Genomic DNA, 27881 nt, shown 5'->3' on the forward strand with positions numbered 1-27881 from the left:
GTTGTTACTCAGTTGTCTTGTGAGGGGGGTGGGCTTCCAATTCTTGTCTTGCAATATTGAGCAGCTCCTGCTTTTATAAACTAATCTCGTTTGCTTCTGATGTGTTAAAGAGAACATCATGCCGCAATTGTCACATTATGGGTTAAGGGCCCCACCCTGCGTTGCTGCACCAGACAGAAAGCTCCGTCTAGGAGCATGCTGACCACAGCACTAGTATCATTTTAAGCAAAGACTGCCATCCTAGGCATGCTTACCACAACGTATGTGATTGCACACAGCGGGGCGGCTTTTCCAAGTAAACGCTGCTTATGACTGGGGTGCATGTTTTCCGTTTTATCTAATCAAGTGTGTAGAAAACAAGTACCACAATGGAGCTATAATCTCTCAGCAAGCAAGCTATTTTAAAGAAGCTCATTTGAAGTAGTTGTATCTAATGGTTAGAGAGAGATGGAAACTACTTTGAAGAATGGCAAGTTTGAGGCCTCTTTCTCACTTGACATTTCCTACTCAGGCATAGATATGAAGACCCAGTGTAGTGTGGTGTAGGGGTGGGGAACCTATGGTCTTCAAGATGTTGTTGGCCTCCAACTCCCATCAGCCCAGCCAGCATAGCTAATGGTCAGGGATGATGGAAGTTGGAGTCCAACTTCTAGAGGACCATAGATTCCCCACTGCTGGTGTAATGGTTCAAATCCCCACTCACCCATGAGGCTCACATTGATCTCAGGCCAATAGCTCTCCCTCAGCCCAGCCTACCCCATAGGGTTGTGAGGAAAGAAGAGACCATGAGTTCAATGGAGGAAAAGTGAGTTAAAAGTTGTAATAAATGAAAAATAAAATTCACAACTGATGGGGCAATGTGTAAGGTGTGGGCCTTTTTAAAGTCACATTCTTCTTGGTAAATATACACAGAAATAGCACTGAGAAGAGGATTTGGCTCCCACGTTCTGTATATTTTGCTAAGAAAAGCAAAAATTTAAATGTATGTGTGCCCCATAACAGACACAAGGTATGTAACAATTTGTACTCTGGTACAAAATGCCAAGCAAAAAAATGGTCTCGAGTTTAAAAAAAATCCTAGTTTTGCCAACAGTTGCATCTCCAGTTCTGTGTTTTTCCAGATCCTCTGTTTATCAGTACAGGAAGATGTACTATGTTCAGGCAGCACGGAAGATGCATAATGCAGTTTTTCCTACACAGAGTTTGGGGAATTCCTCAATCATTAACAATCCCATTTTAAACAATGATGCAAGCCTACTACAAAGCTGTATGTTTTTAACAGATGTGAATGTTTAAGGTAGCATCTTCCCTCTAATTTTCTACTTAAAGCCACATTTCTACTGTTGACGAATATTGATCTAATTCTGTTTAATGTATGTCCATACATCTATAATTTGCATCCCTGATCACTTGGTGTGTGTGTGTGTTCTGTCCTTGGAGCTTTGCTTTTTCCCATATTACAAATTATGCAACCCCTGCTAGGCAGCCCATAGAACTGGAAGGTGCAAGATGCTATGCTGCTGAAGCTATGCAGGTCTGGCCATGCACAGTGTCTATCTTGATATATTCCTTGTAGATGCAGCCAACAGCAACAACTGCACACAAGACTTTTAGAAGTGTTACACATCTGTTTTATTATTATTATTATTATTATTAAATACAACCCTTTCTATTTTTAAATAGACATTAACCATTTTTTAAAAAGTCTTTCATATAAAATAGTTCATTGCTTGAAAAAATATATATATATATATAAAAAAAAGAACACAGTTTGAACCAGAATTGTAACTCTTTTAAAAGCGACTTCTCTCACTGGTTTCTCCTATATATATTTTTTGTTTAAAAAAGAGGACAAAGGAAGAATCTGGCTTTAATACCTAAATTTTACTGTGCCTGCAAATGAGTGCTCAAGATGGAGCATGCCAACTGCTGCATCTAAACACCACCACCACCGTGGCTAAAGGGTGCTGGATAAACAGGGACTGATCTTCATTCGATCCAAGTCAGGAGCTAATCCTGCATTATGGCTCATTGACCAGTACAAACGGTTAATGCCTAGACTTCTAAACCTCCACAATCCCTGCTGCTAAGAACAGAGGACTTTTGCCAGCCTCTGGAGGCGTGGGCAAGGTCTCCATGAATTTTAGCAGCTAAACAGGGAAGGGAAGAAAAAAGGTAGATGATGTTTCACTGAAGGCCAATAGTTCCTTCTTGCAACACAAGATAAAGTGAACATACACAAGTACTGCAAGGATTATTGGATTAGCTAGATCAACACCAGAATGTGAATCCTACACATAGGACCATACACCCCAATGGTTTAAGATGTTGCAGCTGCACTATAAAGCAGAGAATGATTCACTGGCACATTGAAGAGTTATTAAAAGCCTTTGCGAACATGAGGCCTGCTCTCAGCAATAAAGCAATGTCCGTGGCATTGGTTATTGACAGCTCTCCACCGGGCCTGGCTAGTTGCACCCACACTTTCCTCCAGTGCAACAATATATCACAATTTCATCTGGTACATTCAAGTGCAAATGGGAAAGGCACTATTGTCAGCCTGAGGCCCGCTCAGGGTCATCACCACTTGTCTTACTACGATCAGGGGAGGGGAAGGCAGGGAGGACAAAAGGCCACAGACAGAAGGAAAAGAGATGGATTGAGATGAGGCACATAACGGCAAGACTGCCCATTTGGACAGACAGACAGACAGACAGACAGACACACACACACACACACTCCCTCTCCATAACCTAGCTTCTAGATGTGGAGCTGGAATGTCCTCTGAGCACAGCAGGAAAAACGTTTAGGTATTCATAGTGCAACAACTTTGCTTCACTTCAGAACTGGAGGATGGCAACTCCTCTGTTTGCCTTCTACAGATCAGCTGTCCACTACAACATGGAAAGAGGAGCACGGGGAAGGGAGGAATGATGGTCCCTCCTGGAGAAAGCCTCCTCTACTGGCTCCTGTGTCTAAAGGTGCAAGCTTAAGGGCTGCCCAAGAAGCCCACAAGCAAGAATACGATGGTGCTTCCTCCTCCTTTGACACCACTCCAGCAACTGGGATTCAGAGGCACACTTGCCCCTGAATCTTTGGGTTCTATATAGCCACTGACAGATCTATCCTCCTCCATGCATTTGCCTAGCCCCATTTTAAAGCCACCCAAACTACTGGCCATCACTACTTCTGGGGGCGGTGAATTTCCAAAGCTGCATTGTATGAAGAAGTACTTTTTTTTGTCTGTCCTACAGTTAAAATCAATTTTATTAGGTGACCCCAAATTCTAGTAAGAAGTTAAGGATAAAAGTGGGTCCCATTTGATTATATGTTGGGGTTAAAAGATTGATGTTGGGAGGGAAAAGGCACAGAAGGCCACTGGGATAACAAATCCTAACTTTATTAATGCATTAGGCTATGTAGGGAGTTAAGTGGTAACACTGGAGGACGTCTTGCAGGGGGATAGATCTCCCTACCTCAGCTACAACATGCACGCACGCATGCACACTTTAAAGAGGGGGGAAAAGGGGACAAAGTGCCTGTTCTCCCTTGAGCAACCACAGGTTTCTATGATCCATATCACTAGTGAGTATGGCTAGGAAAATAGAAATGGGCTGAGATCTTGATATCTTCTGCAGTTCAAGGAAGGAGTCAGGAGCTCTGGAAGTGTTGGCCGAGCAGTTTTCATTCTTGCCCAGAGACGCGGCTGTTCAAACTGCTGACTCCACCTCCTAAAGGGACTCTCTGGAGAAGAGGTCGCCCTTTCCACTCCAGGAAGCAGCAGGCACAGTGGTTCCTAGTAGAAACTCCTCCCCACACTCTCAGAAGAGGGGTTTCGAAGTCCAAGTCAGCTTCCAGACAGTTTCCTTCCTGCTCATCAAGCTTCAGCGTCGGCTGACTGGCAGAAACAGGGCAGCTTGCATAAGTGTGAAAGCCAACCTTCAGTGCCAGAAATAAATAGTGTCAATTTCCTCATGAGTCCCTTTCCATTATTTTTTAAAAAAAAGAGGGGGAAGAGAAAACATTCTTCATGGGAAAATACTGGAAATGCTTCAGTTCCCAGAGTCCAGTCTGTATTAACTTCTCCCAATAGTAGCAAGAAGGCCATACTTTAAAAAGAGGGACTCGCTGTCCAAGCCCCAGGCAGTTTCTCATCTCAGAGGAAAGGGTCAAGCTGGGAAAAAGAAGAAGACAACAGCCATCATAATAATGCACTGTTTAACCAAAAAGACAAGGGGAGGACTTCGAGACAGAGGGCCCAAGCACAGACGAAGGTATTTATTTTAAGCCACTTCAAGTGACTCTGCCAAGCCATATTTTTAAAAATTGTTCATGCCTTGCTCTCTTTAGTGATAAACTCAAAGTGGTTTGCAAACCAAACATAAATACATGCAAAATACAAAAAAAATAGCAACAGAAGTATTATAAATCCTTCCTCTGCAGACAAGAGAAACATGAACAGCAGCACTAAACGGAGCCAGACTAGCAAAAGCCACGTTTTGACCGGACCCGTGAAAGCCATATGGCAAGGTATTCATGTCACAACTAAACTAAATTTACCATCCAGCCACAGAGAACACTGTAGCTGTCTTATGCCATCTCTCATTTAGGCCCAACTGGGTTTAGGAAGCCCATTCAGCAATGAACAAATCATTGCCAGTCAGCGTTCATTCCTTCAAGTAAATGGAGGACTGATAGGATTTATTTCTCTTTTGACTATCGCCTCTTCAAAGGTAGGAGAGATATCGGAAGGCAGCTTGGGGGCACAATTTTGAGCTGGCAAGGATAGGGTCTGTCTCAACAGCCCTCTTCCCACACACCAGTCCTCACCTCAATCCAGAGTCACCCGCTGACGATCTAAATTGAATCTTGGGAAACTTCCAGGAAAATGTAGCTTGACCCTCTGAAGCAGGGTGAATTTTAAGGGTTACCAGCTTTGGCTCAGACACATGCAGGAGGTCCAATGTCTGTTCTCTCATTTGTTTTACACAAGGGCAGTGGAGGCTGGTGCCTCCGATGTCAGTGGGGTGGTGAATCCGCTCTCGATTTCAGCCAGAACTCTAAAGGAGCCATCCAAGGTGTTGGTTTTGATTGAAACCTGGAGTGGGTTCACCACCCCACTGCCATTGGTGCCACCAGCCTCCACTGCACAAGGGTGACCCCTGACTTCACAAAAAGCACAGTCTTGTAAGAAAGTGGTAGCTTTTGCAGAAGTTTCTCTCCCGCACTGGTCCCAGACTAGGAATGCAATGTAAAATTGATCCCTATCTGCTGCTGCCCTCAGGGACAAAGTTGCATTCCACAGCACCTTCTTACAATAGCAGGAAACATGTCGCTACATCGAAAGAAGGTAGCAGGTTGCATGTGCCCAGCGGCATTCCGCTGTTTGTTAAGGACAAGAAGCAATTGCTGAGCTCACATGCAAAACCATGAGAGCCCTGCTGAGATCCATTTAACTGAACATCCCGTTTCCAACAGTGGTCAGCAAGATGCATCTACAAAACCCACATGCTGGGTAGGAAAGCAATGGCCCTCCCCTCTTTGTCCCCAGCACCTGGCATTCAGAGGAGAGCGGCTTCCGAGAATGAACGTTCCATGTCCGTCCAGACTGAGCGCATGCACACCTGTGGGCCTTCACTTCTCATTTCCCCTTCCAGATGTCTGTCACAAGATGGGAGCACAAACCTCCAAATACACCCTCTCCTCTGATCAAGTAGGACCATCTTACCTCATAGCTCCTCCTGGATCTGCAACTCCACATGTTCCCCCCTTCCATTTAGTGGCCTATAAAAATATATATAGAAGGAACAAACATCTAGAATTAAGACAAAGAGCAGGAACTATGATGCATCACTAGACAACACCTAGTATCTTCACTTTCCAACATCGGTGTCACTAGGGCCAGACCGTGGGGTGAGGATCTGGGGCCCTGCGGCCCAGAAGGGACCCTAAATGACCCCCTAACGGGCAATGTAGCAGTGGCTCTTCCTACCATACTGCCAGACCACAGGGCATGTGTCTTGGGCCCTGCGATCCAGGAGGGACCCCAAACCATGTGGTGCAACAATGGCTCCTCCTGCCATACCGCTGCCCAAGGAAAACACTGCAGTGGCCAGCCACAGCTTCAGCCCCGTGGTGCGCCATCTTAAATTAAAACATTGGTTTTTACTCAGGTTGATTAGGAGTGAACTGCACCAATCAGATGTCACCTCTGGGGAACACTGTCTGATCAGCAAGCGAGCTGAACCAATCAAAAGGAGTAAAGAAAAATGCTTCACTTAAAACAGTGCACTGCAGGGCTGCAGCACAGCCCTGTCTGGCCGGCATGACATTTTCTTTTGCAGTGGCACAGCAGCAGCAACAGCAGCAAGGTTCTAAAAAAAGAAAACAGAGCAGGGCTGGGCTGGGCTGGCTGGCAGGGAGAGGCTGGTCCCCCCTGGAAAGTACCTTGGCTGGGCCTCCTTCAAACCTGGCAGTGCCTTGGCTTTCCAACAGCAGCAAGTCAGGTCCAATCTCAAAGAGCCAAGAACTGCAGTGTGTGTGGGATGGGCCAAATATTGAGACTTGAGAGACTGGAATGAGTTGTAGCCCTGAGGACTGAGGGAACCTAGAAGTCAGTTCACTATCTAAAACAGGGATGGGGAATGTGTGGACCTCCAGATGTTGCTGGACTGCAACTGATCATTGCTTATAATCTCTTACCACTGGGTCCCCTGGCTAGGGCTGATGGGAGTTACAGTCCAACATGTGGAGGGCCACTTGCTCCCCACCCCTGATCTATAACAAGGAGGGGCCAACAAGAGAAGTCCCTGCTTTATATCTGAGTCACCCAACCTTGTAGCTTCTTACCATCCTTCTTCTGCTCTTTCACCATTACTCTCGTTCCTCTGCAGTCGCCTCCTTGCTAGGATCTGTGTGAAAGAAAGGAAACATTTGAGTGGGAGTTCACTGCCAGTATTGTTTGAATGGCTGAAAAGGAAAAGAGATTTCTCTAGGCCTATTCAGATGTTGTCATTGTCCCAGGAGGAGACACTGCGATGACTAGACCAGCCAAACACAGCCCCAACAGGTATTCTCATTGTGGTTCGAGTGCTGGTACAAGCCATTTTGGGGCCTGGCAAAGCACAAGTGGTGCATTTCCTTGGTGTACAGAAGGTCTGTGGTAGTGCCATGGGGACCTACACGGCTGCATGTGTGACATCTGTTCAAGGCATGCCACCAGCTTCTGCCCAGGCCATTTTTATTGCTCTGCCATCTGAAATTAGTTTTCCCTTAGAAACTCTATGCCAGCCACCCCGCAACCTGGTGCCTTCCAGATGCCTTAGACTACAACTCTCAACATCCTCAGCCAGCCATTCTGGGAGTTGTAGTCCAAGACATCTGGAAAGCTGCTCTGTGCTTACTGTCTCAGCACTCAAGCACACTCTTCCTACAGTTAAATATACCACCACCACCTCATTCCCCTATTATAATAATATGGGAACAAGGATCTCACTGCTTATGGATAGTGATAAAAATATAGCATTAATTGAAAGATTCTGGTAGCACTATGGGAAAAGCTCTTCACCTGGAAGCATCCAAAATCTTTTAGAATCCAAGAAAAAAACAAAGGTAAATGATCCACATCCCCTCTCCTGCAAGTAGCATCAGGATTCAATCCTTTGAATGCAGCCTGTAAGTCAGCTCCACATAACAGGGGATCTGGGCCAGACCAAGACATTTTGCTGCCTGAGACAAGGGCAGCAAATGGTGCCCCCACCCCAGATGCATAGTACCCAAGGCCAACCAAGTTATTTTGGCACCTGGGGCAGAAAATCCCACATATACCCATCCCTCCATCCTGGCAGTAAAAATAGAATGACTAAAACCGCATTGATGACTTTGTCATGCCTAAGTCCGGATCCAACCCAATTAGTAACTAATGATTTGCTACCTTTTCATGACACCCCAAATCTGCTGCCTGATGGTAGGGCTGGCCCTGCAGGAGATAGTCCCAGTTTCCTCTCCTTTCCCCACACAGGATATCTTCTGCAGTGGAATCAAGGATGCTGATGGGAACAGTTAAATCCCTATCCAGAGTATGAAGAGGTGACACCATGTGTAATAGGAGGTGCATGGAACTATCTTGCATTACTGCAGCACACCACTACATATCCATTTGGTTCTTACTGGGAAAGGCATCATCTTCACGATTTCCCTTCCACTGCCAAAGACTTGCAAGCCATTTAGGGCTGGAGAATATACTTTCAATTTATGGATACAGGTGTGTGGGCTACATCACAGGAAAGAAGGCTCTTCTGCTCAACATCACTCAGCAGGACAGTTGGCATCAACACCAAACACAATGCTCTTACTGCTAAGAACTCTTCCAAACTTTGGGATGTGGTACCAGAGAGTAGTTTCCACCATAAGGAATGGCTCTATCTTGTGGCTGTAGAACATCTTGGAATTTAAGGTGGCCCAGGCAATCTAAGACTGAGCAACACTGCAAAACATGCACCAGAAGAGGAAATGCCCCTTAAGACCTAGCTGGCTTGTCCTTTGCTACATCCCAATGAAGACAAAGGTAGATGCAAGACGGTTTAGAACAACAAACAGTATAGGAGATGAGCAGCAGAGGATACTTTTAGCACAGCCTATGAGGAAAACAGGGAGAGTTTTGGCTTCCCCATTTATCTATTTTTAGACAACTCTTATGCAACCCAGCTGGCAAAAAGATACCAGTGGGGGCTGTGGGGGGGGGGAAATGAAGACTATAAGGGAGAACAGTTTGTTACGCCAGGACTGGACCTTACCCTGGATCTATGCAAGTAGAACAGCAGGCCTCCCACCGCCAGCAGGATTCCCAGGACACTGGGCACCATCACATAGGTCACAGTCATCCCTTGGGTATCTCTGGGTCCTGACTTCTTAGAAGGCTTGTCTGTGTTCAGAGGAAGGAAACTCTGATCAAAGCTGGGCCCTGGGACGCTATCCTCTGGCTCCCTGCCCTTGGCCAGGCCCTCTTCTCGTTCTGCTCGCCTCTCTCGGAGCTGGGTGCTTTCCTGTACTCCTGGGGCTCTGCCTCTGCTGCCCTGCTTCCCCCAGGAGTAGCTCCCCACAGGAGCAGATGATGAACTCTCTGTGGTGGCTGCCATTCTAGGAGGATGCTGCGTTGCAGAGACCGGATCCTCAGAGCCAAGGACGTGGAAGAGTTCTGGGTCACGGGGTGAGAGTGTTACCCAGCTGCCACTGGAGGGCACCCCTGAGCCGTCCACTGGCTCCAAACTGGCAAAAGATGGCCGAGTTCGGCCAGGCGTGCTGCTGGTAACAGTTCTATCCCAATCAGATGCAAGTCTTGGAATGGCCTCATCCGGTTCTCTTGTCCGAAGCCACTGCTTACCAAGGGAGGATTTGGCTATGGCAGAGATTGGGGACCGCTGGTAAGGTAATTCCTTGGGCCGTGTCTGGCTGCTGCCAGCTGCAGAACCAGGGGGAGGAGACTTGGTTTCCATGAATTCAATGTGCTGCTGGCTAGAAGGGGAGGGAGCAGCTTTTCTGAGACTGGGGTGCAAGATAATGGCTGAATCCAGGAGGGCTGCAGTGTTCATGGGTAGAGGGTCAGGTCCCTGTGATACAGCTGCCAATGCCAGTTCTTTTGATGATGGGGACACAGCAGCGTCAGTGTCAGCCCTGAAATCCATGCTTTCTGCGGTTCCTTGGGTCATGTGGGTGCTCCTAAGCACCCTGAGCCTGGCACTACCCTCTGACCCGCCTTGCATCTGTGTGGTGCCAGGTAGCTGGAAAGTGCTGGCAGCTGTCTCCTTGCTGTCCAGCTGGTCTGCCATGGAAGAGAAGGGCTCAAAGGTTGGAAGAAGAGAAGCCGAGCCTCCCCCATAGATGGGGCTTGTGGCTGGACACTCGCAATCCTGGTCAGTCACCACACCTGAAAGATCCAGATAAAGAGAGAAGGGGCATAGAGTAACCAGCCTCTTCAGGTGAAAGGAGAACAGAAAGGATGCTTCAGGCTCAGAGTGGTCCCTTCCCTCCATGCCAAGACCAGACCTCAGCCTGGGCAGACCAAGGCCAAAAGCAGCGAGACAAGCCGAAAGTTAAAACTGGAACAAAGCAGATGGAGCAAGGCAGATAGTAGCAGGATCCAGAAAGGACTTCCAGAGAAAGGATGGATAAATGGATGGATGGGATGAAACACAGCAAGATTAGCTAGGGGACGCAGCCCTTTAGGAGAGCTCATGCGGCCTAATATTGCTAAGAGAGCACCAACACTGGAGACAAGGCACTGCATCAGGATTCAGCAGGTTAGCAAGTCAAAGCAAGGGTAACACAAGCTTTTACATTTAGAGGGCAAACATGTCCATGAGCAGAACAGCAGATGAGCCACATGTCACCACCAGAAGCAATTGGTCATGCACAGATCAAGGAAGGAAGCACGTCGATTCTACTTGGCTCTCCTTCCCAGTATCACAGGTGATGTGCACGCAGAGACGGAACACAGACTGCCACAGAAGATGGACTTGGACAGCTCCTAGAGTCGGACAGTGACCGTGTTCTCCATACTGACATTACTGAGCACCACTGAGAGGAATGGAGGCTTCGTTCTTCCATGGGATGCTCAAGGAAGCCAAGCTAGGAAGTGATTTCCCTACGATCATCAATTATTCTTTACCTTAAAGGTGGACAGTAGCCCAGCCAGAATGACTCTGTTCACTTTGGCATGAATATTGACACACAAGGAAATTTCCACTACTGTTTGATGGAGGCAGCAAGATTTCAAAGGTGTATATGGAACTCTGAGGCTGAATTTAAGGGGGTATATATGTGCGTGCATGCGCACGCGCACCCCCACCCCAGACAAGAGATGAGGACACTGGATGTTTCTGTGCTAGAAGGCAATGTCTTCTCACCTTACCCTATCTCTGCAGCCCAGACCCCCACCCCAATCTGTTAAGGGCCAAGGTATGTATTTGCCAATCTCTGCAATGACCACAATCATAAGATCACATTTCTGCAGATAAAGTACAGACATGGTATCACTATCCCACTGAAGGGATTGTCTAGCACTTCCATGTCTGATCACAAGCGGACAACTCTAATATTTTAAAGATTGGAAGAGATTGTGTGAGTACTTTGCATGAGCAGAGAACTTCAATGTTAGAAGGGATCCTTGACAACCCCTTATCTACATGTTTTGAAGTTTTTCTCAAAACCATGGGGGTGCAAATATGTTATTGGGGGAGTGGGCAAAACATGGACACACACACAGATGCCTACTGCACACAAACAGAAATGTGCACATATAGAAGCTACAGAATGCCCGGAATGCCTCATCTAGCTTTCACGCAGGTTCCCCAAATGCTGCTCCAGCAGTTGCCCAGAGATTCATATCCAGAAATCTCTAGACATTTACCTGGAGGTGTGGTCTCCTTTCCCTGAGAATGTGAACACTTCTGAAAGACACTGCTGCAGTCTTGGATGAAATTTCCTTTGGACAGGAATTGTTGAGCTTCGCTAAAATAGTCATGCACCCAATCCAGGACCTCCTCTGCAGTCAGGTAAACACTCTTGATGCAGTGCTTTGAGAACCAAACAGAGAGCAGGAAAAAAAACAAGTATTACCGGTGAGCCACTATTTGCTTCTGTCAAGACATCCCATCATTCTGAAATATTTGAGGGCAGCTTATGCAGCAAGAGGTAATCGTTGTGACTCAGTAAGGGTTCTCTGCCTACTGAAGCAGGTTTCTACATCTCCATAAACCAGGGCCATTCTCTGGATTTTCAGCCCTGGATTCGGAACCCCAGATGCAGCACTTGGCACAGCAGGGGAGTTTAAGAGGCTACAGAAATGTGTGGAGAACCAGCATGGGGTGGTGGTGCTGATTCAGATTGGGACCACAGCAGGGCAATGGGTTAATGCCCCCTGCTCCCCAGTCTGACTCAGCCCCCTGCACCACCTTAAAAAAAAAAAAAATCACACATCAAGGGTAAAGATGCAACTAAGGTCATGTCTGGCTTTAACAGACTGCTGCTTCCAATTTCAAAGGAAAGGCATATGCAAGGAAAGACAGAAAAAAAGAATAATTAGTTCTCCGCCCAACACTCTCGTGGATTTCTGGTTTTTAACAAAAATTGTGTAAAGCAATTTGTGCAAATTGCAGCCATAATTTGCACAAATTGCTTTTTATGCCGAAAAACCCCGGAAGAAGTTCCAGGATTTTGGGAACAAACCTGGCTTGGCTAGTAAATGCAAGTTGAGTTGGGGATGCTGCAGGAATCCGTTGGGCCCCAAAAGGGACAGGTTTCCTGGCCACAGACATTCCTCCTACATTCATTAGCATTTGTGAGAACTGAGAGGTCGATCTGTAGAAGTTACCTTGCTCTCATCATCATCATAGTAATTGAAGCAGGTTGCAAGATTCAAGTGTAGATCCTTCACATCTTCTAGTTTCTTATAGTTTGCAGTGTTGCTCTTGAATTTTATTGCATGAAGGACTGTTTTTAGCGGAGCATATGCTGCTTTGAGAAAGCATTCAGTATTGCCCTAGAAATCAACAAGACAGATGTCCATCATGGAAATACTCAGGGATAATGTCAAAGGCTGCATTGCTGGGCATCCACCACCATCATCCCCGCCCCCAATTCTGCTACTTCTCTTCTTTGCTCTCATTGCCTGTTCATCAGCCCTCTACAAGCAAGTGAGCAGTGACAGGAGTGAAAAGGAACGGCAGCCTCTGCTTGACAGGCCTCTCCCTACAGGGGACAGCGTGGACTGGATCCAAAGGGACAGGACAAGTGAACGGGCAGCAACAACACTGAGGACTCCTTTCCCCTTCCTGAGGGCATCTTGTCCAAGGGCTCCCCCAAAACTGAAGCCAACAGGGGAAATGCTCCAGTATCCATTCAAGACAAAAGGCTGCTCTGCTGTCCAGGTGGCAAACTGAGAGACCACTATGAACTTGTACAACATCTTATAAGGAGTCAGGATTGGCAGGAAGACCAAGCAGACCTACACCGGCAGCTTAACCACAATCTCCATTTGAAACATATAGAATCATAGAATAGTAGGGTTGGAAGGGGCCTACAAGGCCATCGAGTCCAACCCCCTGCTCAATGCAATTTGTGCGGGGTTCAGTTCTCCAGTTCTCTGCATCAGAGGCTTATGAACTGTGTTCTAGAGAACTTTGGCATTTTTCAGAAGCTTCATTCAGGACGAAGAAGATCAACAGTGGTGGACAAGCTGCTGGAAAGACAGCTCGTCCACCATTACCAGCCTTCCTCTACATATGCAGCAGAAGGAGGGCGCTGGATGTGCTGAAGTCATACTCTCAGTTGAAGCAAGGAAACAAGTGCAGCCCCACAGGCCTAGCCAGTGCTCCACACAAACTGAACCTCCCAACACTAAGATTATTCGCTTCTAATATGCTTCTGGTCGGAATTCAAGGTACTGGTGATGACATTTAAAATCCTAAGCTGCTTAGGACCTCGATATTTGAGGGAGCGCCTCTCCCTATATATGGCTGCTCAAGGATTGAGATCTGTTGGAGGGGCCCTCCTCTACATCCCACCAATGTGAGACATACACTATGGTGGGATGTGGGACATGGGAGAGGGCCTTCTCTGCCGTGGCACCCTGGTTGTGGAATACCCTCCCTTTGGAGGCCTGACTGGCGCAGACAATGGTTTCATTTTGGTGCCAAGTTAAAACATAGCTTTTCACCAAAGTCTTTGACAGCTAATTGAATTCCCTAAAGTTGCACACTGTTTTAACTGTTTTATTGTTTTAGATTTTTTAAATTGGTATTAGCTTGTTTAATGGTTTAATATGCTTTTAGCTATTTTAATTATTTATTGTTTCACACTGTTTAAATTGATGTTATCTGTATGCTGCCCTGAGATCTTAATGATATAGGGCGGGATACAAATCTTTTAAATAAATCAATATCCCCCAGAATCTTCTGCAATGCACTTGGATTCTGCAATAGGCATGCAAGGGTTCCTCAGACAAGTCAGTGATCTGGTTCAGGAACAGCAGTAAGCTATGGTTGAGGGTTCCATGCATGAGCCTCAGGCTTGTGAGCACCCTTCTCCTCATTTGGCATGGCTACAACGAGGAGACAGGAAGCATCCACTTTCATTCCAAACCAAGAGTTCCCTGCCATGTCTGAACTTGGGGAAACCTTGATTAGTTTATGTTATAGTTAGTGAATAAGCCAGCATCATAAGTCATAATTTGATCCTGACTTGTTTAAACAAACTATAGCTTTTGACTATCCCCTGAATTCATACACAAACGAGGTACTCTAGTTACTTTGGAAGCAGAACTGACAGCTTCCAATCTCCTCACGGTTGTGCAGGAGAAAGCGGTTGGAGGGGAAGCACATGAGTCAGAGGCTAAACCTTACATCCGTTACTAGTTGTAGTGATGGCCCACCAATTTGTATGGCTATAAAAGGGGATTAGACACATTCATGGAGGAGAAGGCTATCAATGGCTACTAATCCTGATGGCTACATACTGCCTCCAATACCAGAGGCAGGGAGCCTATGTACACCAGTTGCTGGAGAACACAACTGGGAGAGTGCTATTGCTCTCATGTCCTATTTGTGGGTTCCCACAGGGAGTTCGTTGGCCACTGTGTGAACAGAATGCTGGATTAGATGGACCTTGATGTGATCCAGCATGGCGCTACTTACGTTCCTATCTGAGGACACCCACAGTGGAAAAAGCTCCCCTGCTCAAAACCACTGCTCTAAAAACTAAACACTAGACTGCTATTGGTGGCAATGCCAAAGCAGATGTTTGCCCCGCATTCCCAACTCACCAACTCCTTCTTGTCCACGTACAGAATGGGTTGCTTGCAGGTGGTCATCATCTGGCTATCATGCTGTAACAAAGAAGCACAACAGTCAAGACAGAACAACCCTTATGGACTAGTTTCCTTCATCTAGGAATTCATGCTATTGGAATCCATACTACAGGGAATATTCCAGGGGTGGAGGCGTTTGAAGGTGTAGAATAACACCCTGCTTCTTACTTTCATGGACTGTAGAGTCCTCAACCATCTGCTCTGAAGAAGCCAAGAGATAAAGGGTGGACAAGAAGAGTAGTGGCAGCATGTCAAGGTTCAGTACACAATTGCTTGCATGCACATCAGTGGGGTAACAGAGCCAGATCAGTGTTGGCACATTTTATTAGCAGGGATGCTAATGTCATCTTCCACCTCCCACCTCAGAATTCCCTGTTCCGTTTAAAGCTTAGCTGCAATCCTCACAGAAGCTAGGAGGGAAATGAATTTTCTGAGCAACAATGTATAGCTGTGAGCTATCCCTGTTCTAAAGCAAAGTACTTTGGGGTCTGGGGTAACCTGGTCTTGAATGGGCAATTAAGACCCATTAGCTCTACAAAGACCTGCTTCTGGTAGAGATGAAAACTGCTAGAATTGGTTTGTTGATATGGATCAACACAGCTGCCTGCATTTTTGGCTGCTCTGTAGGGGTGTGGCCAGGGGGACCTGGACTTCAAAATGTACATCACTGGTGCACACTGAATTCTTTTTACAATGGGTGCTTCCAGACTAAGCTTTTATCAAGCAATCGCCTTGCCTCATTCATGGAATTTTACAGGGGTACAGATGATGTTGTCTTCCACTTGTAACCCTCCCATGTTTTCCCAACATTTCTTCTGTCTTTTTCTTTTCCACCAACCCCTCCCCCCAAATTAAATAACTGTTGAGGAAAAGATCGCACAGCTGCACAATGTCTTGACTGGTAGCGCCAGAAGCCCTCCCAATTGGAAGCATCTAGAATTGCAGGACTGGCAATCCATAAAATACAGAGGTTCAGTGCTGGACTGCCAGCCAAGTGCATATCTTTCCTGGAGATTCACTGCCTCAGCTACCTAGCCACCCAAGATGCTGCAGACACACCAAGAAACATTCTACATCTCCTTGTTCTTGTTCTCTCAGCCAGCCAGCCAGCCAGCCAGCCAGCCAGCCTCTCTCTCTCTCTCTCTCTCTCACACACACACACACACACACACACACACACACACACAGAGCTGAGCATAGTATTGCAGCTTACAGAGGTGGGGGCTCTTGATGGAGTACCTGCAGTTTATACATTGCTATTTTCTGAACTGCAGTTGTGAAAAAAGACTAACCATACCTAAAAACCGAAGTGGTATTCGAATGGGGTGAGGGAAGGAGATCTACATAAGCAGTATACACATACAAAAAGATTGTGCTCTGTTCGGTGCCAGTATATCAGAGAAACGGAGCTACTGCAGCAAGACATGTTGTGAACAGGCACAGCCAACTTGTGGCCGTTAAGCCAGCGATGAGCTTTGCCAGTTCTCACTGAAACAACAGGAGCCAGACGCCTCTTTCTGGCGGGAGGCAGGGGTCGGACTCCACCACTTCTGTCTTTCAAGTCAGGTGCTGACTCAGCATTTCCGAACAACAGCTTTGCCAGGGGATTTGGGTATAGCACTGGCAAAGCAGGAATCCGGGAATGATTCAGTCTCTGCAGCAAGCCGACAAGAGATGGGGCTGCCAGGAAGTCGTGTCCAATTGGAAACAAACAGTTGCTGCATTATCTGGCAGAGTTGCTACTAGCACAGAGCAGCAGAGCCAATGGAATGCCTGGGGGGGTGCAAAGTTTAGGTTCAAAGGCCCGATGGATATAGCCAGAAGGAGAGCATCACTTTCAGTTTTGGTTGTATCTGTTCTAACAAGAACCAGCTTCCATCTGGACAAGAGAACACAGGACTTGGGGATTCTACAGAACCAAGCAGAACAGCTCCTGTGCCAGCAGAGCAACAACCAACTAAGCAATCAAATCCTTGGCAAGTGACACGTTTTTGATTTGCAGCCTGGCTTCTGCGAGAAGGCACTTAAAGGGGCACAGCACAACGAACTCACACAATTCCACCACTTTGTGAGTCAGACCAAACATTTTCCAGCAGCTCTCTCCTAACACTTTTGAGTCTGAACTACCGTTTACACTATTCCCATTTCATCTGCAGTGCTACAAAATCTGGCTTTATTCTGGTTCCATAATGAAGGTTACTGCCCATTATGATAAGAAAAGCAAAGCGGGAGTAAGAGCAGCTTTGCAAAGCCGGAGTTGTTAAAAGGAAAAAAAAGAAAAGCTCAGTGCTCCAGAGAAGACTCTGCACTTTGACAAGCAAGAGCCAGCTTTTTAACATCTGAGAAAGTCAATGCCAATCTCTGCTAAGTAAAGGAGGGTAAGTAGGATACACCTTGCAAGAACACAGTTGCAAGTTTATTATTAACCATAAGTGCTAAACTCATTTCCTGCATGTTTTAAGAATGTCCCATTGTTCAAGAATTAACAGGTGCTGAAGACAATGTTGATAATATTGGGTCATTCCCTGTTCTGTATATATGAGCGGTAGGGAACATTTCCTCCCATCTCTGAGGGCCATGTTCCAAGTGGTCAGGGGCAGCATAGTGTTGGTGTATGTGTGTGCGCCTGCCCCCCCCCCCCCACAGAGACAGAGAAAAAGAATTACTCCATAATATTTTAATTGGGAATTATTAAAGGTTTGGCACCTAGTAAAATATATTTATTATATGCTAAAATATAGTTGTAGTTGCAAAGTTAAATTATTAAGTTTTAGTCTAATGATAGGACCTCTATTGAGGAGTGGCTGTGTAATGTTTGAGAAATGTTACTATTAGCTAAAATGACTCACTGTATTTGGCTAAGAGATCATTGTGTGAAAAGACAAGTTTATTTGTAACAAGTTGGACAATGCATTATCACTCTCAAACATGACACAGTACAAATTAAATTCTGAGTTCTGCATTGTAATTTACACAACATGACTTAACGACTGAACAACAACAACAACGGCTTTTCAACATAACTTCTAACGTTTCAGAGATGAAACCAGTGACATGCCTGTAACACCCCCAATATCACACCAAGGATCACTTTGAATTCCAGCTCCTTGCTATTACACATTGTTAAAGGCCTTTCACTACCTGTTGTACCCAATACCTCTGGCCTCCACAGTTTTAAAATGCCAAGAAGAGGGCAATTTGGTTTAACACCCCAAAATATAAAGTGGCCCTTCAATATACCTTGGCAACTAAACTGTGAAATGGTTTCTGCATGGCACCCTAGCATTATTTACCAACATTTGTACTAGTCAGTATTCTTTCATCCACCCAGTCAGGAATGAACTTTCCTGGTGGGAGAACTGAACCTTGGGAGATGTCAACACTCAAAACTCACACTAGTATTTTTAACAAGGAATCCCCCAAAGGCAAAAGATAGGGATGGTGATTTATCAGAGACAGGTTCTAGGAAATAGGGCCTGCCTAGAGACGTGAAGCCCTGGAAAAAAAACCCAGAAAAAAATGGAGGGGAGGCAGAAAAATGAAGTAAAACCCCTTTACCCATGCACTCCAATTTTCCAAATCCTTGGAAGAAATTGGTATAAAATTTTCTGGGTCCCCCCCCCCATTTTACTGGATTTTTCCCCCAGGCCTTCACTTCTCTAAGGCTGCCCCTGGTAAACAGGGACTATTAGAACATTATTATATATTTACCATGTAAGTGTAGCATCTCCTAGATCCAATCTTAACTCTGCATTTATTTTTTTGTAATTTTCTCTATGTACACAATAAAAAAGGTTTTAAGACAGCAGTCTAGTCTGTTCAACATTATGAAGTGCTTTAATATTGTGCTTTTTTACTGAAATGGATGTTATTGCACCTAGCCTACTTTCATTAGCTATATTTTCAGCACAAGTCAAGAGATGGTGGCAGGTGAAAGAGACTCCAAGATGGCAGGGAGGGGAGCTTAAAATAACAAATTTTCAGGAGCAACTCAAGCTTTTGTCCCTCCTATGTGGGAGGGGGAACAGAACAAGAGTGTTCCGACATGCACCAACAGTATGCCCCGGACACCCTGCACAGTGGTTTCTGGAGTTCACTCTGTTGATGCACAAGAAGCTGGACGTGACAGAAACCGCACAAGAGCAATGTGTGCTTGAGTTGTGCCACCCCCAGGAGCCACATACTCTATTTCTGCAGTTTAACTGGCTGTGTACTTCTTGGTTGTTCTCAAGTTGGCAGGTAATGGCAGCTTACTAGCTACATGTGAGTAGCACCAATTCTTCTTCCAGTTCTGGATCAGGGCCTAATAACTACTACCACCCCAGGATCCAATGTCTTAGTGGGCTTGAAGCCAGAACTGAGACCCATACAGAGAGAGAAGCCCGGTGCCAGGTCTTTCCTGAAGTTAATGGGGATGTTGCAGTTCTGTCAGCGGCCCCCTCTGGTGCCTCATTGCAAGGTGGAGCACACCTCTTGACTATGGACGGAGTAAACCCTTATTGGACCAGTCATGTGGACTAAACAACCTACATAGCTGCTGGGTACACAAGGACCTTGAGCTTTGATCCCAGCATCTCCAACCCTCTCTCAACAGTTATAACAGTTATGAGATAGACCAGAAGCCATACAACTAATTTTATGTGAGCGTCACTTTGATGGTGGGTGACATACCAGAAATCTCCCTGCAGAGTGAACTGCCAGCAAGTCCTAATCACAGGAACACAGGAAGTGGCCTTATACGGAGTCAGACCCTTGGTCCATCTAGCCCAATATTGTCAACAATGCCTGGCAGCCGTTCTCCAGACTTTCAGGCAGGGATTTTTCCAGCCTACCTGGAGATGAACCTGGAATCTTCTGCATGTAAAGCAGGTACTCTGTCACACTGCGCCACGGCCCTTCCCTCAACCACCTGTCCCACCACAGACTTCCCTTATATCTGGGGTGGCCAATTCAGGCCTTCTGAAGAGTTAACAGTTAATTGGCCATGTATCTCCCAGCTGTTGATCCCACAATCAGCCACATCTCCCACACACTACGAATACCCACTTTTGCCTTGGCTACTTGACTCCTGTTAACTGTTTAACTGCTGCCCTTTGTTGAGGAAGCCTTTTTCCCCCACTCTCAGGACAGAGTCCATTAAAGCCTACAGGATTCTTTGTAGGCAAGATCAGTCAGGGTCTTTGCCAGTTTATCATGAGGATGACTCTTGCAGCAGAGACCTCCCAGACATTCATTAGTGATCTAGACGGGGCCCAGGGACAGGCCAAATTCCAGAAGCTTCTCTTCCCAAAGTGTCATGGCTTTGGATCACGCTGACCTGCTCTCCCCATTACTTGGCCAGGCTATAATACCCTTTGCACTTCCTGCTTGGAAATTATGCTTGCTGGCTTCCTAAGCCTCCGGGGAGCAACATCCCCATACCAAGGTTTAGTAAGACTATGTCATGCTTTCAATGGACTCAGTCTTCTGCAGGGAGGGAAGTGCATACTGCATCAGAACTGCATGAAGGGCCCTTCATCTTGCAGAATCACTGTACATTCCAGCGGAACCTCAATTTAAGTAGTCTACTCGAACTACGTTAGCGTATCTCCTTTACACTATTGGCTCTATGTATCCTAGTTAAAAGGAGTACGACAAGGCTGCATATTGTCACCCTGCTTATTTAACTTATATGCAGAGTACATCATGAGAAATGCCGGACTGGATGAATCAGAGGTCGGAATTAAGATTGCCGGGAGAATTATCAACAACCTCCGATATGCAGACGATACCACCCTAATGGCAGAAAGCGAAGAGGATCTCAAGAGCCTCTTGTTGAGGGTGAAAGAGGAGAGTGCAAAAGCTGGTTTGAAACTCAACATTAAAAAAACTAAGATCATGGCATCTGGCCCCATCACTTCCTGGCATATAGAAGGGGAAGAAATGGAAGCAGTGACAAATTTTATTTTCTTGGGCTCCAAGATCACCGCAGATGGTGACTGTAGCCATGAAATTAAAAGACGCTTGCTCCTTGGGAGGAAAGCTATGGCAAACCTAGACAGCATAGTAAGAAGCAGAGACCTCACCTTGCCGACAAAGGTCCGTCTAATCAAACCTATGGTTTTCCCAGTAGTAATGTATGGCTGTGAGAGCTGGACTATAAGGAAGGCTGAGCGCCGAAGAATTGATGCTTTCGAACTGTGGTGCTGGAGAAGACTCTTACGAGTCCCCTGGACTGCAAGGAGGTCAAATCAGTCCATCCTAAAGGAAATCAACCCTGAGTGCTCATTGGAAGGACAGATAATGAAGCTGAAGCTCCAATATTTTGGCCACCTAATGCGAAGAGAAAACTCCCTGGAAAAGACCCTGATGCTGGGAAAGACTGAAGGCAAAAGGAGAAGGGGACGGCAGAGGATGAGATGGCTAGATAGCATCACCGATGCAATGAATATGAACTTGAGCACGCTCCGGGAGAGAGCGCAGGACAGGAAGGCCTGGCGTGCTATGGTCCATGGGGTCACGAAGAGTCGGACATGACTGAACGACTGAACAACAACAACAATCCTAGTTAAAATCCCTTATTCGTCTTCCTCTCAAAAATCTCTTCTCTTTTCCTATCTTGTCCCTTCCTTAATTTCTGTCTTACTCATGCCCTTAGGGCAGGAATAGCATTTGAAGGAAGAGGCAAACCAAGGCTACAAGCCTCGGGACTGCAGCCCCCCCCCCCCCGGTTTCCATTTGATCTAACTGGTTGAAATGGGAGGACTGAACAGCAGGGACCCTGCTTTCAGTGCACCAGAAGAGCCGAGAGCTGCATGCCACTGCCACTACAAGTGCGTGTATTTTGCAGCTTTGCGCTCTGCCAGCAGAGAAGTGCATGAGCAATGCCTGGCAGAGTGACAGAATGCCCCTCTCCCCGCAAAGGGAAGGGAAGCAGAGCCAGCCTTCCAGTGGCTGGGGCTTCCAGGCACCACAGAGCCCTTCACCCTGCCCCACAATTTGCCAAAGCAGAACCTTGCGCGAGTTAAGCACGTGCATGGATTTATACAGATAGCAGAACCCAGCATGTTTGTTTCCTTGAGGAAGAGCTTGAGTTGCCTCAGTGCTGAGAATTGGGTTATATGCACAATGCCCCTGGCTGCTTCTCTTGCTTGGCATATCCATTTTCTGGGGCTGCAGTCAGAGAGAAAGGAGACTGCGCTACCAATCAGGAAGCCCCCAACCCAAGTCTCACCTCCACAATGACCTCAGGTAAGCAGCTGTCACTCAGTACAGCCCATTGGTGATATGGAGAGAATGCTGAACCTACCTTACAAGCTTGCTGTGAGGATTCCAACAAGAACACTAAGCACTCGAAAGCAGAGTACAGGTACTAAGTACTACTTTTGCCTCATTCTGAAAGCTCCCCTCCTGGCCCGGCAGCCCTCCTGCCCAACGTCACGTGCAGAAGAACAGGTCTGTGCTGAAACAAATACTGGGGGAACCGAGAGCAGCAGGTGACCTCCTAGACTAGGCACCAGTGGCGCTCTCCTTTCCGAAAGGTAGCACTGCTCAGCCTTACTGCACGGATGGGCCGGACTCCGTGGCAAAGGTGCCACCAGGACAGGCACTGCCTTGCCTAGCCTAAGGCCCAGGTAATTCAACTCCTGGCCCATTCTTGCCAACATCCTTTTCTCTCCTGCCGGACTATTTGTGCAGGAACTCACCATATCCGTCAGGTTTCTCAGGTGGCGTTCAGTGATGAGCCGGTGGCAGCCGGTGGTCTGGTCAGCCTCATGGGTGTAGCAGGCTGCAAGAAGGAGCAACACCAACAGGATGGGGGAAATCATCTTTTTCTGTACAATAGACAAGAAAGGAGAAGATGTCAGGATTAATTCAGTATGGAGGAAGTCAGTCCTCCTATGCACCCTATTGCCCCTTTAGATAGGAATATCTTCTGCAAGCTTCTAGATCTCATTCCATTTCTGTTCATTAATGCAGATCCACATGCTACTTTAGAAACCACATCCCATAGCCATTTATGCCTAGCTAGCCAGTATTGCCCTATTTTTAGATAAAACTAACATTGTAGGATTTATTCAACTCTTTTACAAAACTACCCATTACTTCCTCCAGTGCACTGGCATACCACACATCATCCTTCCAAGCCACAAGCGCAGGAGAATCACTCTTTTCCTTCCCCAAATAGTTAGCAAGAAAATCTTATTATAGGAGATTTGTGATAGTGGTCAGGTTTTAAGAACAATGGGCTTCTTTGGGATAGAGACTTTGTAGATATGTCTATGTTTCAAGGTTAGGAAAAAGCTGAGGTTTTAAATCAGGGATGGGGAACCTGTGACCCTCCAGATGTTGCTGAACAGCAACTCCCATCATCCCTCACCATTTTGGGCCATGGTGGCTAGGGCTGATGGGAGTTGCAGTCCAAAAACATCTGGAAGGCCAGATGTTCCCCACTAGGCCTTAAAATGTTATGCCAATATTCCCTTCTAGTACTTGCACTTCTAGTGTGCTTTCCCCCCATGCCTTCACTCCAGACCAATTTGTGCCAGGAACAGACTATTTCAAATAACACAAATTGAGCACATCTCCAGCAATAATTCTGGAGCTTCCCCCTGCATCCATAACCTGAAGAAATCTCTGTGCCTCATACCTATTTAGGGAGTCTGCACCATTTACTGCACCAGCACAAAAAGGCAGACATGACAAAGTGCAGCAGCACTGCTGTGGAGATGTCAGGTTTCCCTGACCAAATTTTGCACATAACAGAAGCATCAAAACACAAGGATCAAAACTTTTCAGCAGGTTCTGAAGAGTTAAGTCTTACTTGCAAACATTCCTTTCCCATTCCTCTTCTTCCACCCCCGCCCCCCCTCTATGTTCTTATTAGGAAAAGAAGAGGTCAGCAGAGTAGCCAAGCTGGGAATTTCCCAGTTCTTAGTGCTCAGCTGGCTTGCACGTTTGGATAAAGATGCCTCTGCCAGTCTGGAAAATGCTCTTTCCTGCTCCACATCCCCGGGCGGAGTAGAAACTAAGGCAGCTTTTGCTTCTACATAAAGTGTTGGAATTGAGGGATTTTATAACCCAAATTTTCTCAGGATTAATCAGCCTGCCTTTCCTCATCCTTCTCTTACTCTAGTCTCTTCTAATTTCATCATGGTCGCAGTCCCTGTGCTTCCCTGTTCTTTTCCAGCATCAATCTTCTGCTCCATCCATTTCCTTTTCCCAAGCAGATTGATCAGACCCCACCAGGACAGAGAACCTCGTCCATCACCTCCAGCCTGGAATTCCCCCCTGCTTTTGCCATGCTGCTATTTCGCCAGAGCACAGAGGCTAAGAATGAGGATTTGTATTTTGTTCCTTCCACAAAGCATTAACTTCTGGAAGTCACCGCCATGGGACAGCACCGAGGCTACCCTCTTAGCGGGATGCGGAATTGTTTCAGGCAAGAGGGCAAAACTATATAGGGCAGTAGATTGGGAAATACTAGAAGAGCTCCCAAGTTCAAGGCGCCAACAACATTCATTCTTCAAGGCAGTTTTACACCGGCTCTCTTAAACTTTCCTCTGAGGCAGCCAACAGTGGTTATTGCAGGGGATGAGAAAATTAGCTGGACAATTTGGATTTTGCCACTAGTTCATAGAACCCCTACTATAGGAATCTGGCATTGAGCGCTCATCTCCAGGAGCTCCCTTGAAAAGCTAGGCACTCCAGATATCCCCAGTAGCCTGCTAACCAAAGCACACTGACTGCCTTTTCCCGTATGAACCAGCCTGGATGCTGAAACCAGCCTCCCTGCTCAGAGCTCCCCTGTGGACTGAGGCAAGGTGGGTGGTGACTGGAGACAGCCACAACCGTCTCCGGAATTCTTGACCAGAGAGGTTCGCGGGAGGCTAAATCAATGATAGGAAGGTCATAGCAGGATGGACAGAGTTTTAGTGTTCTCAAACTGTGTTACAGTACCACTGTGAGGAATATATATTACCCGTAAATAATTCTTAGGAACAGTGCAGGAAAGATCATAGCAGAAGGTATTCTGTCACAGACTAAAACCAGTTGTTTGGTCAGTAAAAAATAAATATTTGACTGGCAGCAGATCTGCAATTGCCTTCCATCACCCTGCACACCATCATTTTAATAATACATATAGCATAACGGATATTAGCCCAACTCAAAGATCACAACAAATGTACAAGCTTCCGAGATCTCCAGAGCTCTTCATCATCAAGATGCTTCCAAAAGCGGATTGGCAGGTGGGATGGGGGACGCTGACTAGATGTTGCAGTCAGGATGTCTGCATGGCTAGTCTTAAGACAATATGGAAAAAGAGGGGTTGCAGACATTCAAACTGGGCTTTGCCAGGAGGTGTGATGGTTTCAGGTTTCAGCACTGAAACTATCACATCACCTGGCACAGCCCAATTGAGGAGGGCTGCTTCTCCTCCTCCATTTCATCATAAATCAGATGCCCTGACTGCAACATCTAGTCAGCCTCCTGCCCCCCTTATTCCCTACCCCAACCCCATCCACCAATCTGCTTTTTGGAACATCTTGCCCAATGAAGAGATCTGGAGATCTCAAAAGCTTGCACATTTTTGCGATCTTTGGGTCGGTCTAATAAAGGTATTACACTATATTGATTTTGGAATTTTTATTTTGGCCAACATGGCTCCCTTTGTTTTTTGCATCATTTTCATGTTGTGGAAACAGGTATGAAACCTCAAGCCACCATGAAACCTCAAGCCACTCAAGCAACTACACCTTCCAGCTCTTACCCTATTCTTCTCTTATGTTCTTCATTTAGCCTACCCACTTAATCAAGAGCTTCTGCTACTGGGTGATACAGAAATGCAATTTAAAAAATCCTTTGTTGTTCCTGCTCAAGCACAGAGTCTTTCCTTCACCTTGTGTTCATGCCCTTGCATGTTTGTACTCCTTTTCCTTGGCATTTTCCATTCTGCATTTCTAAGATAATACATCTTCCCCCAACTCATGTGGAACTTGTTCTATGCCACAGCAACAAGCAGCAAAAGGCATTACCCTGCAATGTTGGGAAGTCCCCCCCGCCCCGAACCTAATCTTCCATCCAACATTCACTGGGTACAGCAAATAGCAAGAGGAAAGGAGAACAGGCCAAAAAAAACCAACAAAAAAGTAATACAGAAGTTGGAAGAGAGTTCAAGTCATGCTTCATTTATTGAATCTTGTCCAATTAAAGTACTCCCCAGTTACAAAGTGTTTGGGCCCCTCTCCTATGTGTGCACAGTTTCAAGTATTAGTAATTTCTATAGCATTTAATGTTTAGATGTTCTTACTTGTTCTGCCTAACAACCTGCAAGGAAGGGAAAGGATATTTGCATTTTAGGTATCTGGAGCAGAGACTGAGCCAGTGTTTAACTCAAGATGTGGGAAGGAACCCAAGCCTTTCTAAGAGTCCCACCTTCTAAACAAGAAGCCCTTCCCTTTTACTTCAGCCATACAGGGATGCATTGTGGTTAACAAGGGGCAAGGGAAAGAACTCTGCACATGCTCAAAGGTACTCTTATTTCTGGGTTCCCAAGGTTGGGCTCAAAATTAAGCCATGCAAGAGCATACAGAGTTCACCAAGCCTATGCAGAAAGAATATAGCTGTTCCAGACTTTAAACTCAGGTCTCAGTGAAACAGCTCCATATTGTCATCAAAGTTTTCCTACTGAGATGTAGAAAAAGGGGAGTTCTGTGTAGCTTCAAAGCTTGCATACTGTGACTAGAAGAGAGAAAAGATAATCCAACAAGAGACCACAGCTACCTCTTTCCAGGCTCAGGAGGGCTGCTCCACTAGAGCCAATATTTACACTGTTAATGCTATACCGTCCCAGTTGGCTAGCTGCATGCTTGACGACATTAATATAAAGTTTGGTTTACTGCAGCCGATTTCATAACCAGAAGTGGCTGAATACTCAGGGCTACAATTCTATGCACACTTACTTGGGAGTAAATCCCGTTGAACTCAGCGGGCCTTACATCTGAGTAAACATGCCTGGATTGCGCTGCAGGGCCAGACTTTTCTGACCAGCTTGCGGCGCCTGAGCAGGATGACAGAAGAGGGCGGGAACGGGGGGAGGGGAGGGGAGAAGCGGAGCACAACGCCGGCGGCAGGCGGTACGCCGAGGTACTGGCCTCCCGGCGGAAAGGCAAAGGGTGGCCTGGGTGCAATGCGAGCCGGTTAAGGCGAGGGTGGCGGAGTGGCCCGCGGGCGAGCTTCAACGCAGTCTGATCTTTCATCCAGCACCTGGGTCTAAGACTCGGACGAACGAGGGCGGTCCCGTGCACGCTTCCTCGGAAATAAGTCCTCGTAAAGTAAGCGTTACAGCGCCAAGTAAACACGCCTCGGGGGGCAGGTTCCGTGGCTACAGTTCTAGACATATCTTACTTACAAGCAGGTACCACCACAGCCATGGGGGGGCCTTGCGCTCGTGTCGCAGCAAACGTCTAGAAGACTACTTCAGCCCTAGCTAAGCTAAGCAAGGAGACGGGGGCTCGGTCTGCTACTACTACTGTATCGGCTTAGCAGGGTGGCTCAGAAAACGGGGAAGCGGGGTGCTGAGATCCCGTCCAGGCTTTCCGGGGATGGCGCGCCCCAAGGGGCTCCTACCTTGGCCGCGCACACGCCTACTCCGAGGGCTGCCAAGCCCCTGGGCTCTAAATCCAGCGTTGCGAGGAGGAGGGGCGGCGGCGGCGGCGGGCAGGCGTGCCTCTTTCTCGCGCACTTAATCCTGCTTGCAGGCGGCCGGCGAGCAGAGCTGGAAGTTCCACTTTGCACGAAGCCCGGGACAAGCTGCTCCTTCCCCGCTGGCTGCCTCGCGGCCTTATAAACAGCCCTCGCCGAGCATGTGGTTGACGGGAAATGAGCTGGGCTCGGCGCCAGTTCTTGCGCGATCCCTCCTCGCAGTTCTCCCCCCGACTTGCCGGGTGGCTTTGGTTTTTTTCGGTCTTCTCGGCGTTAGTCCCCTCCCCAGCTTTGTCACTGCAACCCGACGCTTCGGAGCGGCGAGAAGCTCAAA

General features: G+C 46.9%; 1 protein-coding gene across 1 annotated transcript; it reads right to left on the minus strand.

Moving 5' to 3' along the window:
• Positions 1-1612: 1612 nt before the first annotated feature.
• On the minus strand, positions 1613-27550 carry CSF1 (colony stimulating factor 1). Its single transcript, XM_084852854.1, has 9 exons — positions 27473-27550; positions 22549-22677; positions 14819-14881; positions 12371-12538; positions 11408-11573; positions 8796-9925; positions 6850-6911; positions 5729-5784; positions 1613-4174 (listed from the first exon to the last, which is right to left on the minus strand). The coding sequence occupies exons 2-8, from the start codon at positions 22669-22671 to the stop codon at positions 5730-5732; spliced, it is 1767 nt and encodes a 588-aa protein (XP_084708980.1). The 5' UTR covers positions 22672-22677; positions 27473-27550; the 3' UTR covers positions 1613-4174; position 5729.
• Positions 27551-27881: the final 331 nt, after the last annotated feature.

The sequence above is a fragment of the Heloderma suspectum genome, chromosome 4 (assembly GCF_057233095.1).
Source record: "Heloderma suspectum isolate Gila_16-S chromosome 4, 16-S_ref, whole genome shotgun sequence".
In the NCBI taxonomy this organism is placed as follows: Eukaryota; Metazoa; Chordata; class Lepidosauria; order Squamata; family Helodermatidae; genus Heloderma; species Heloderma suspectum.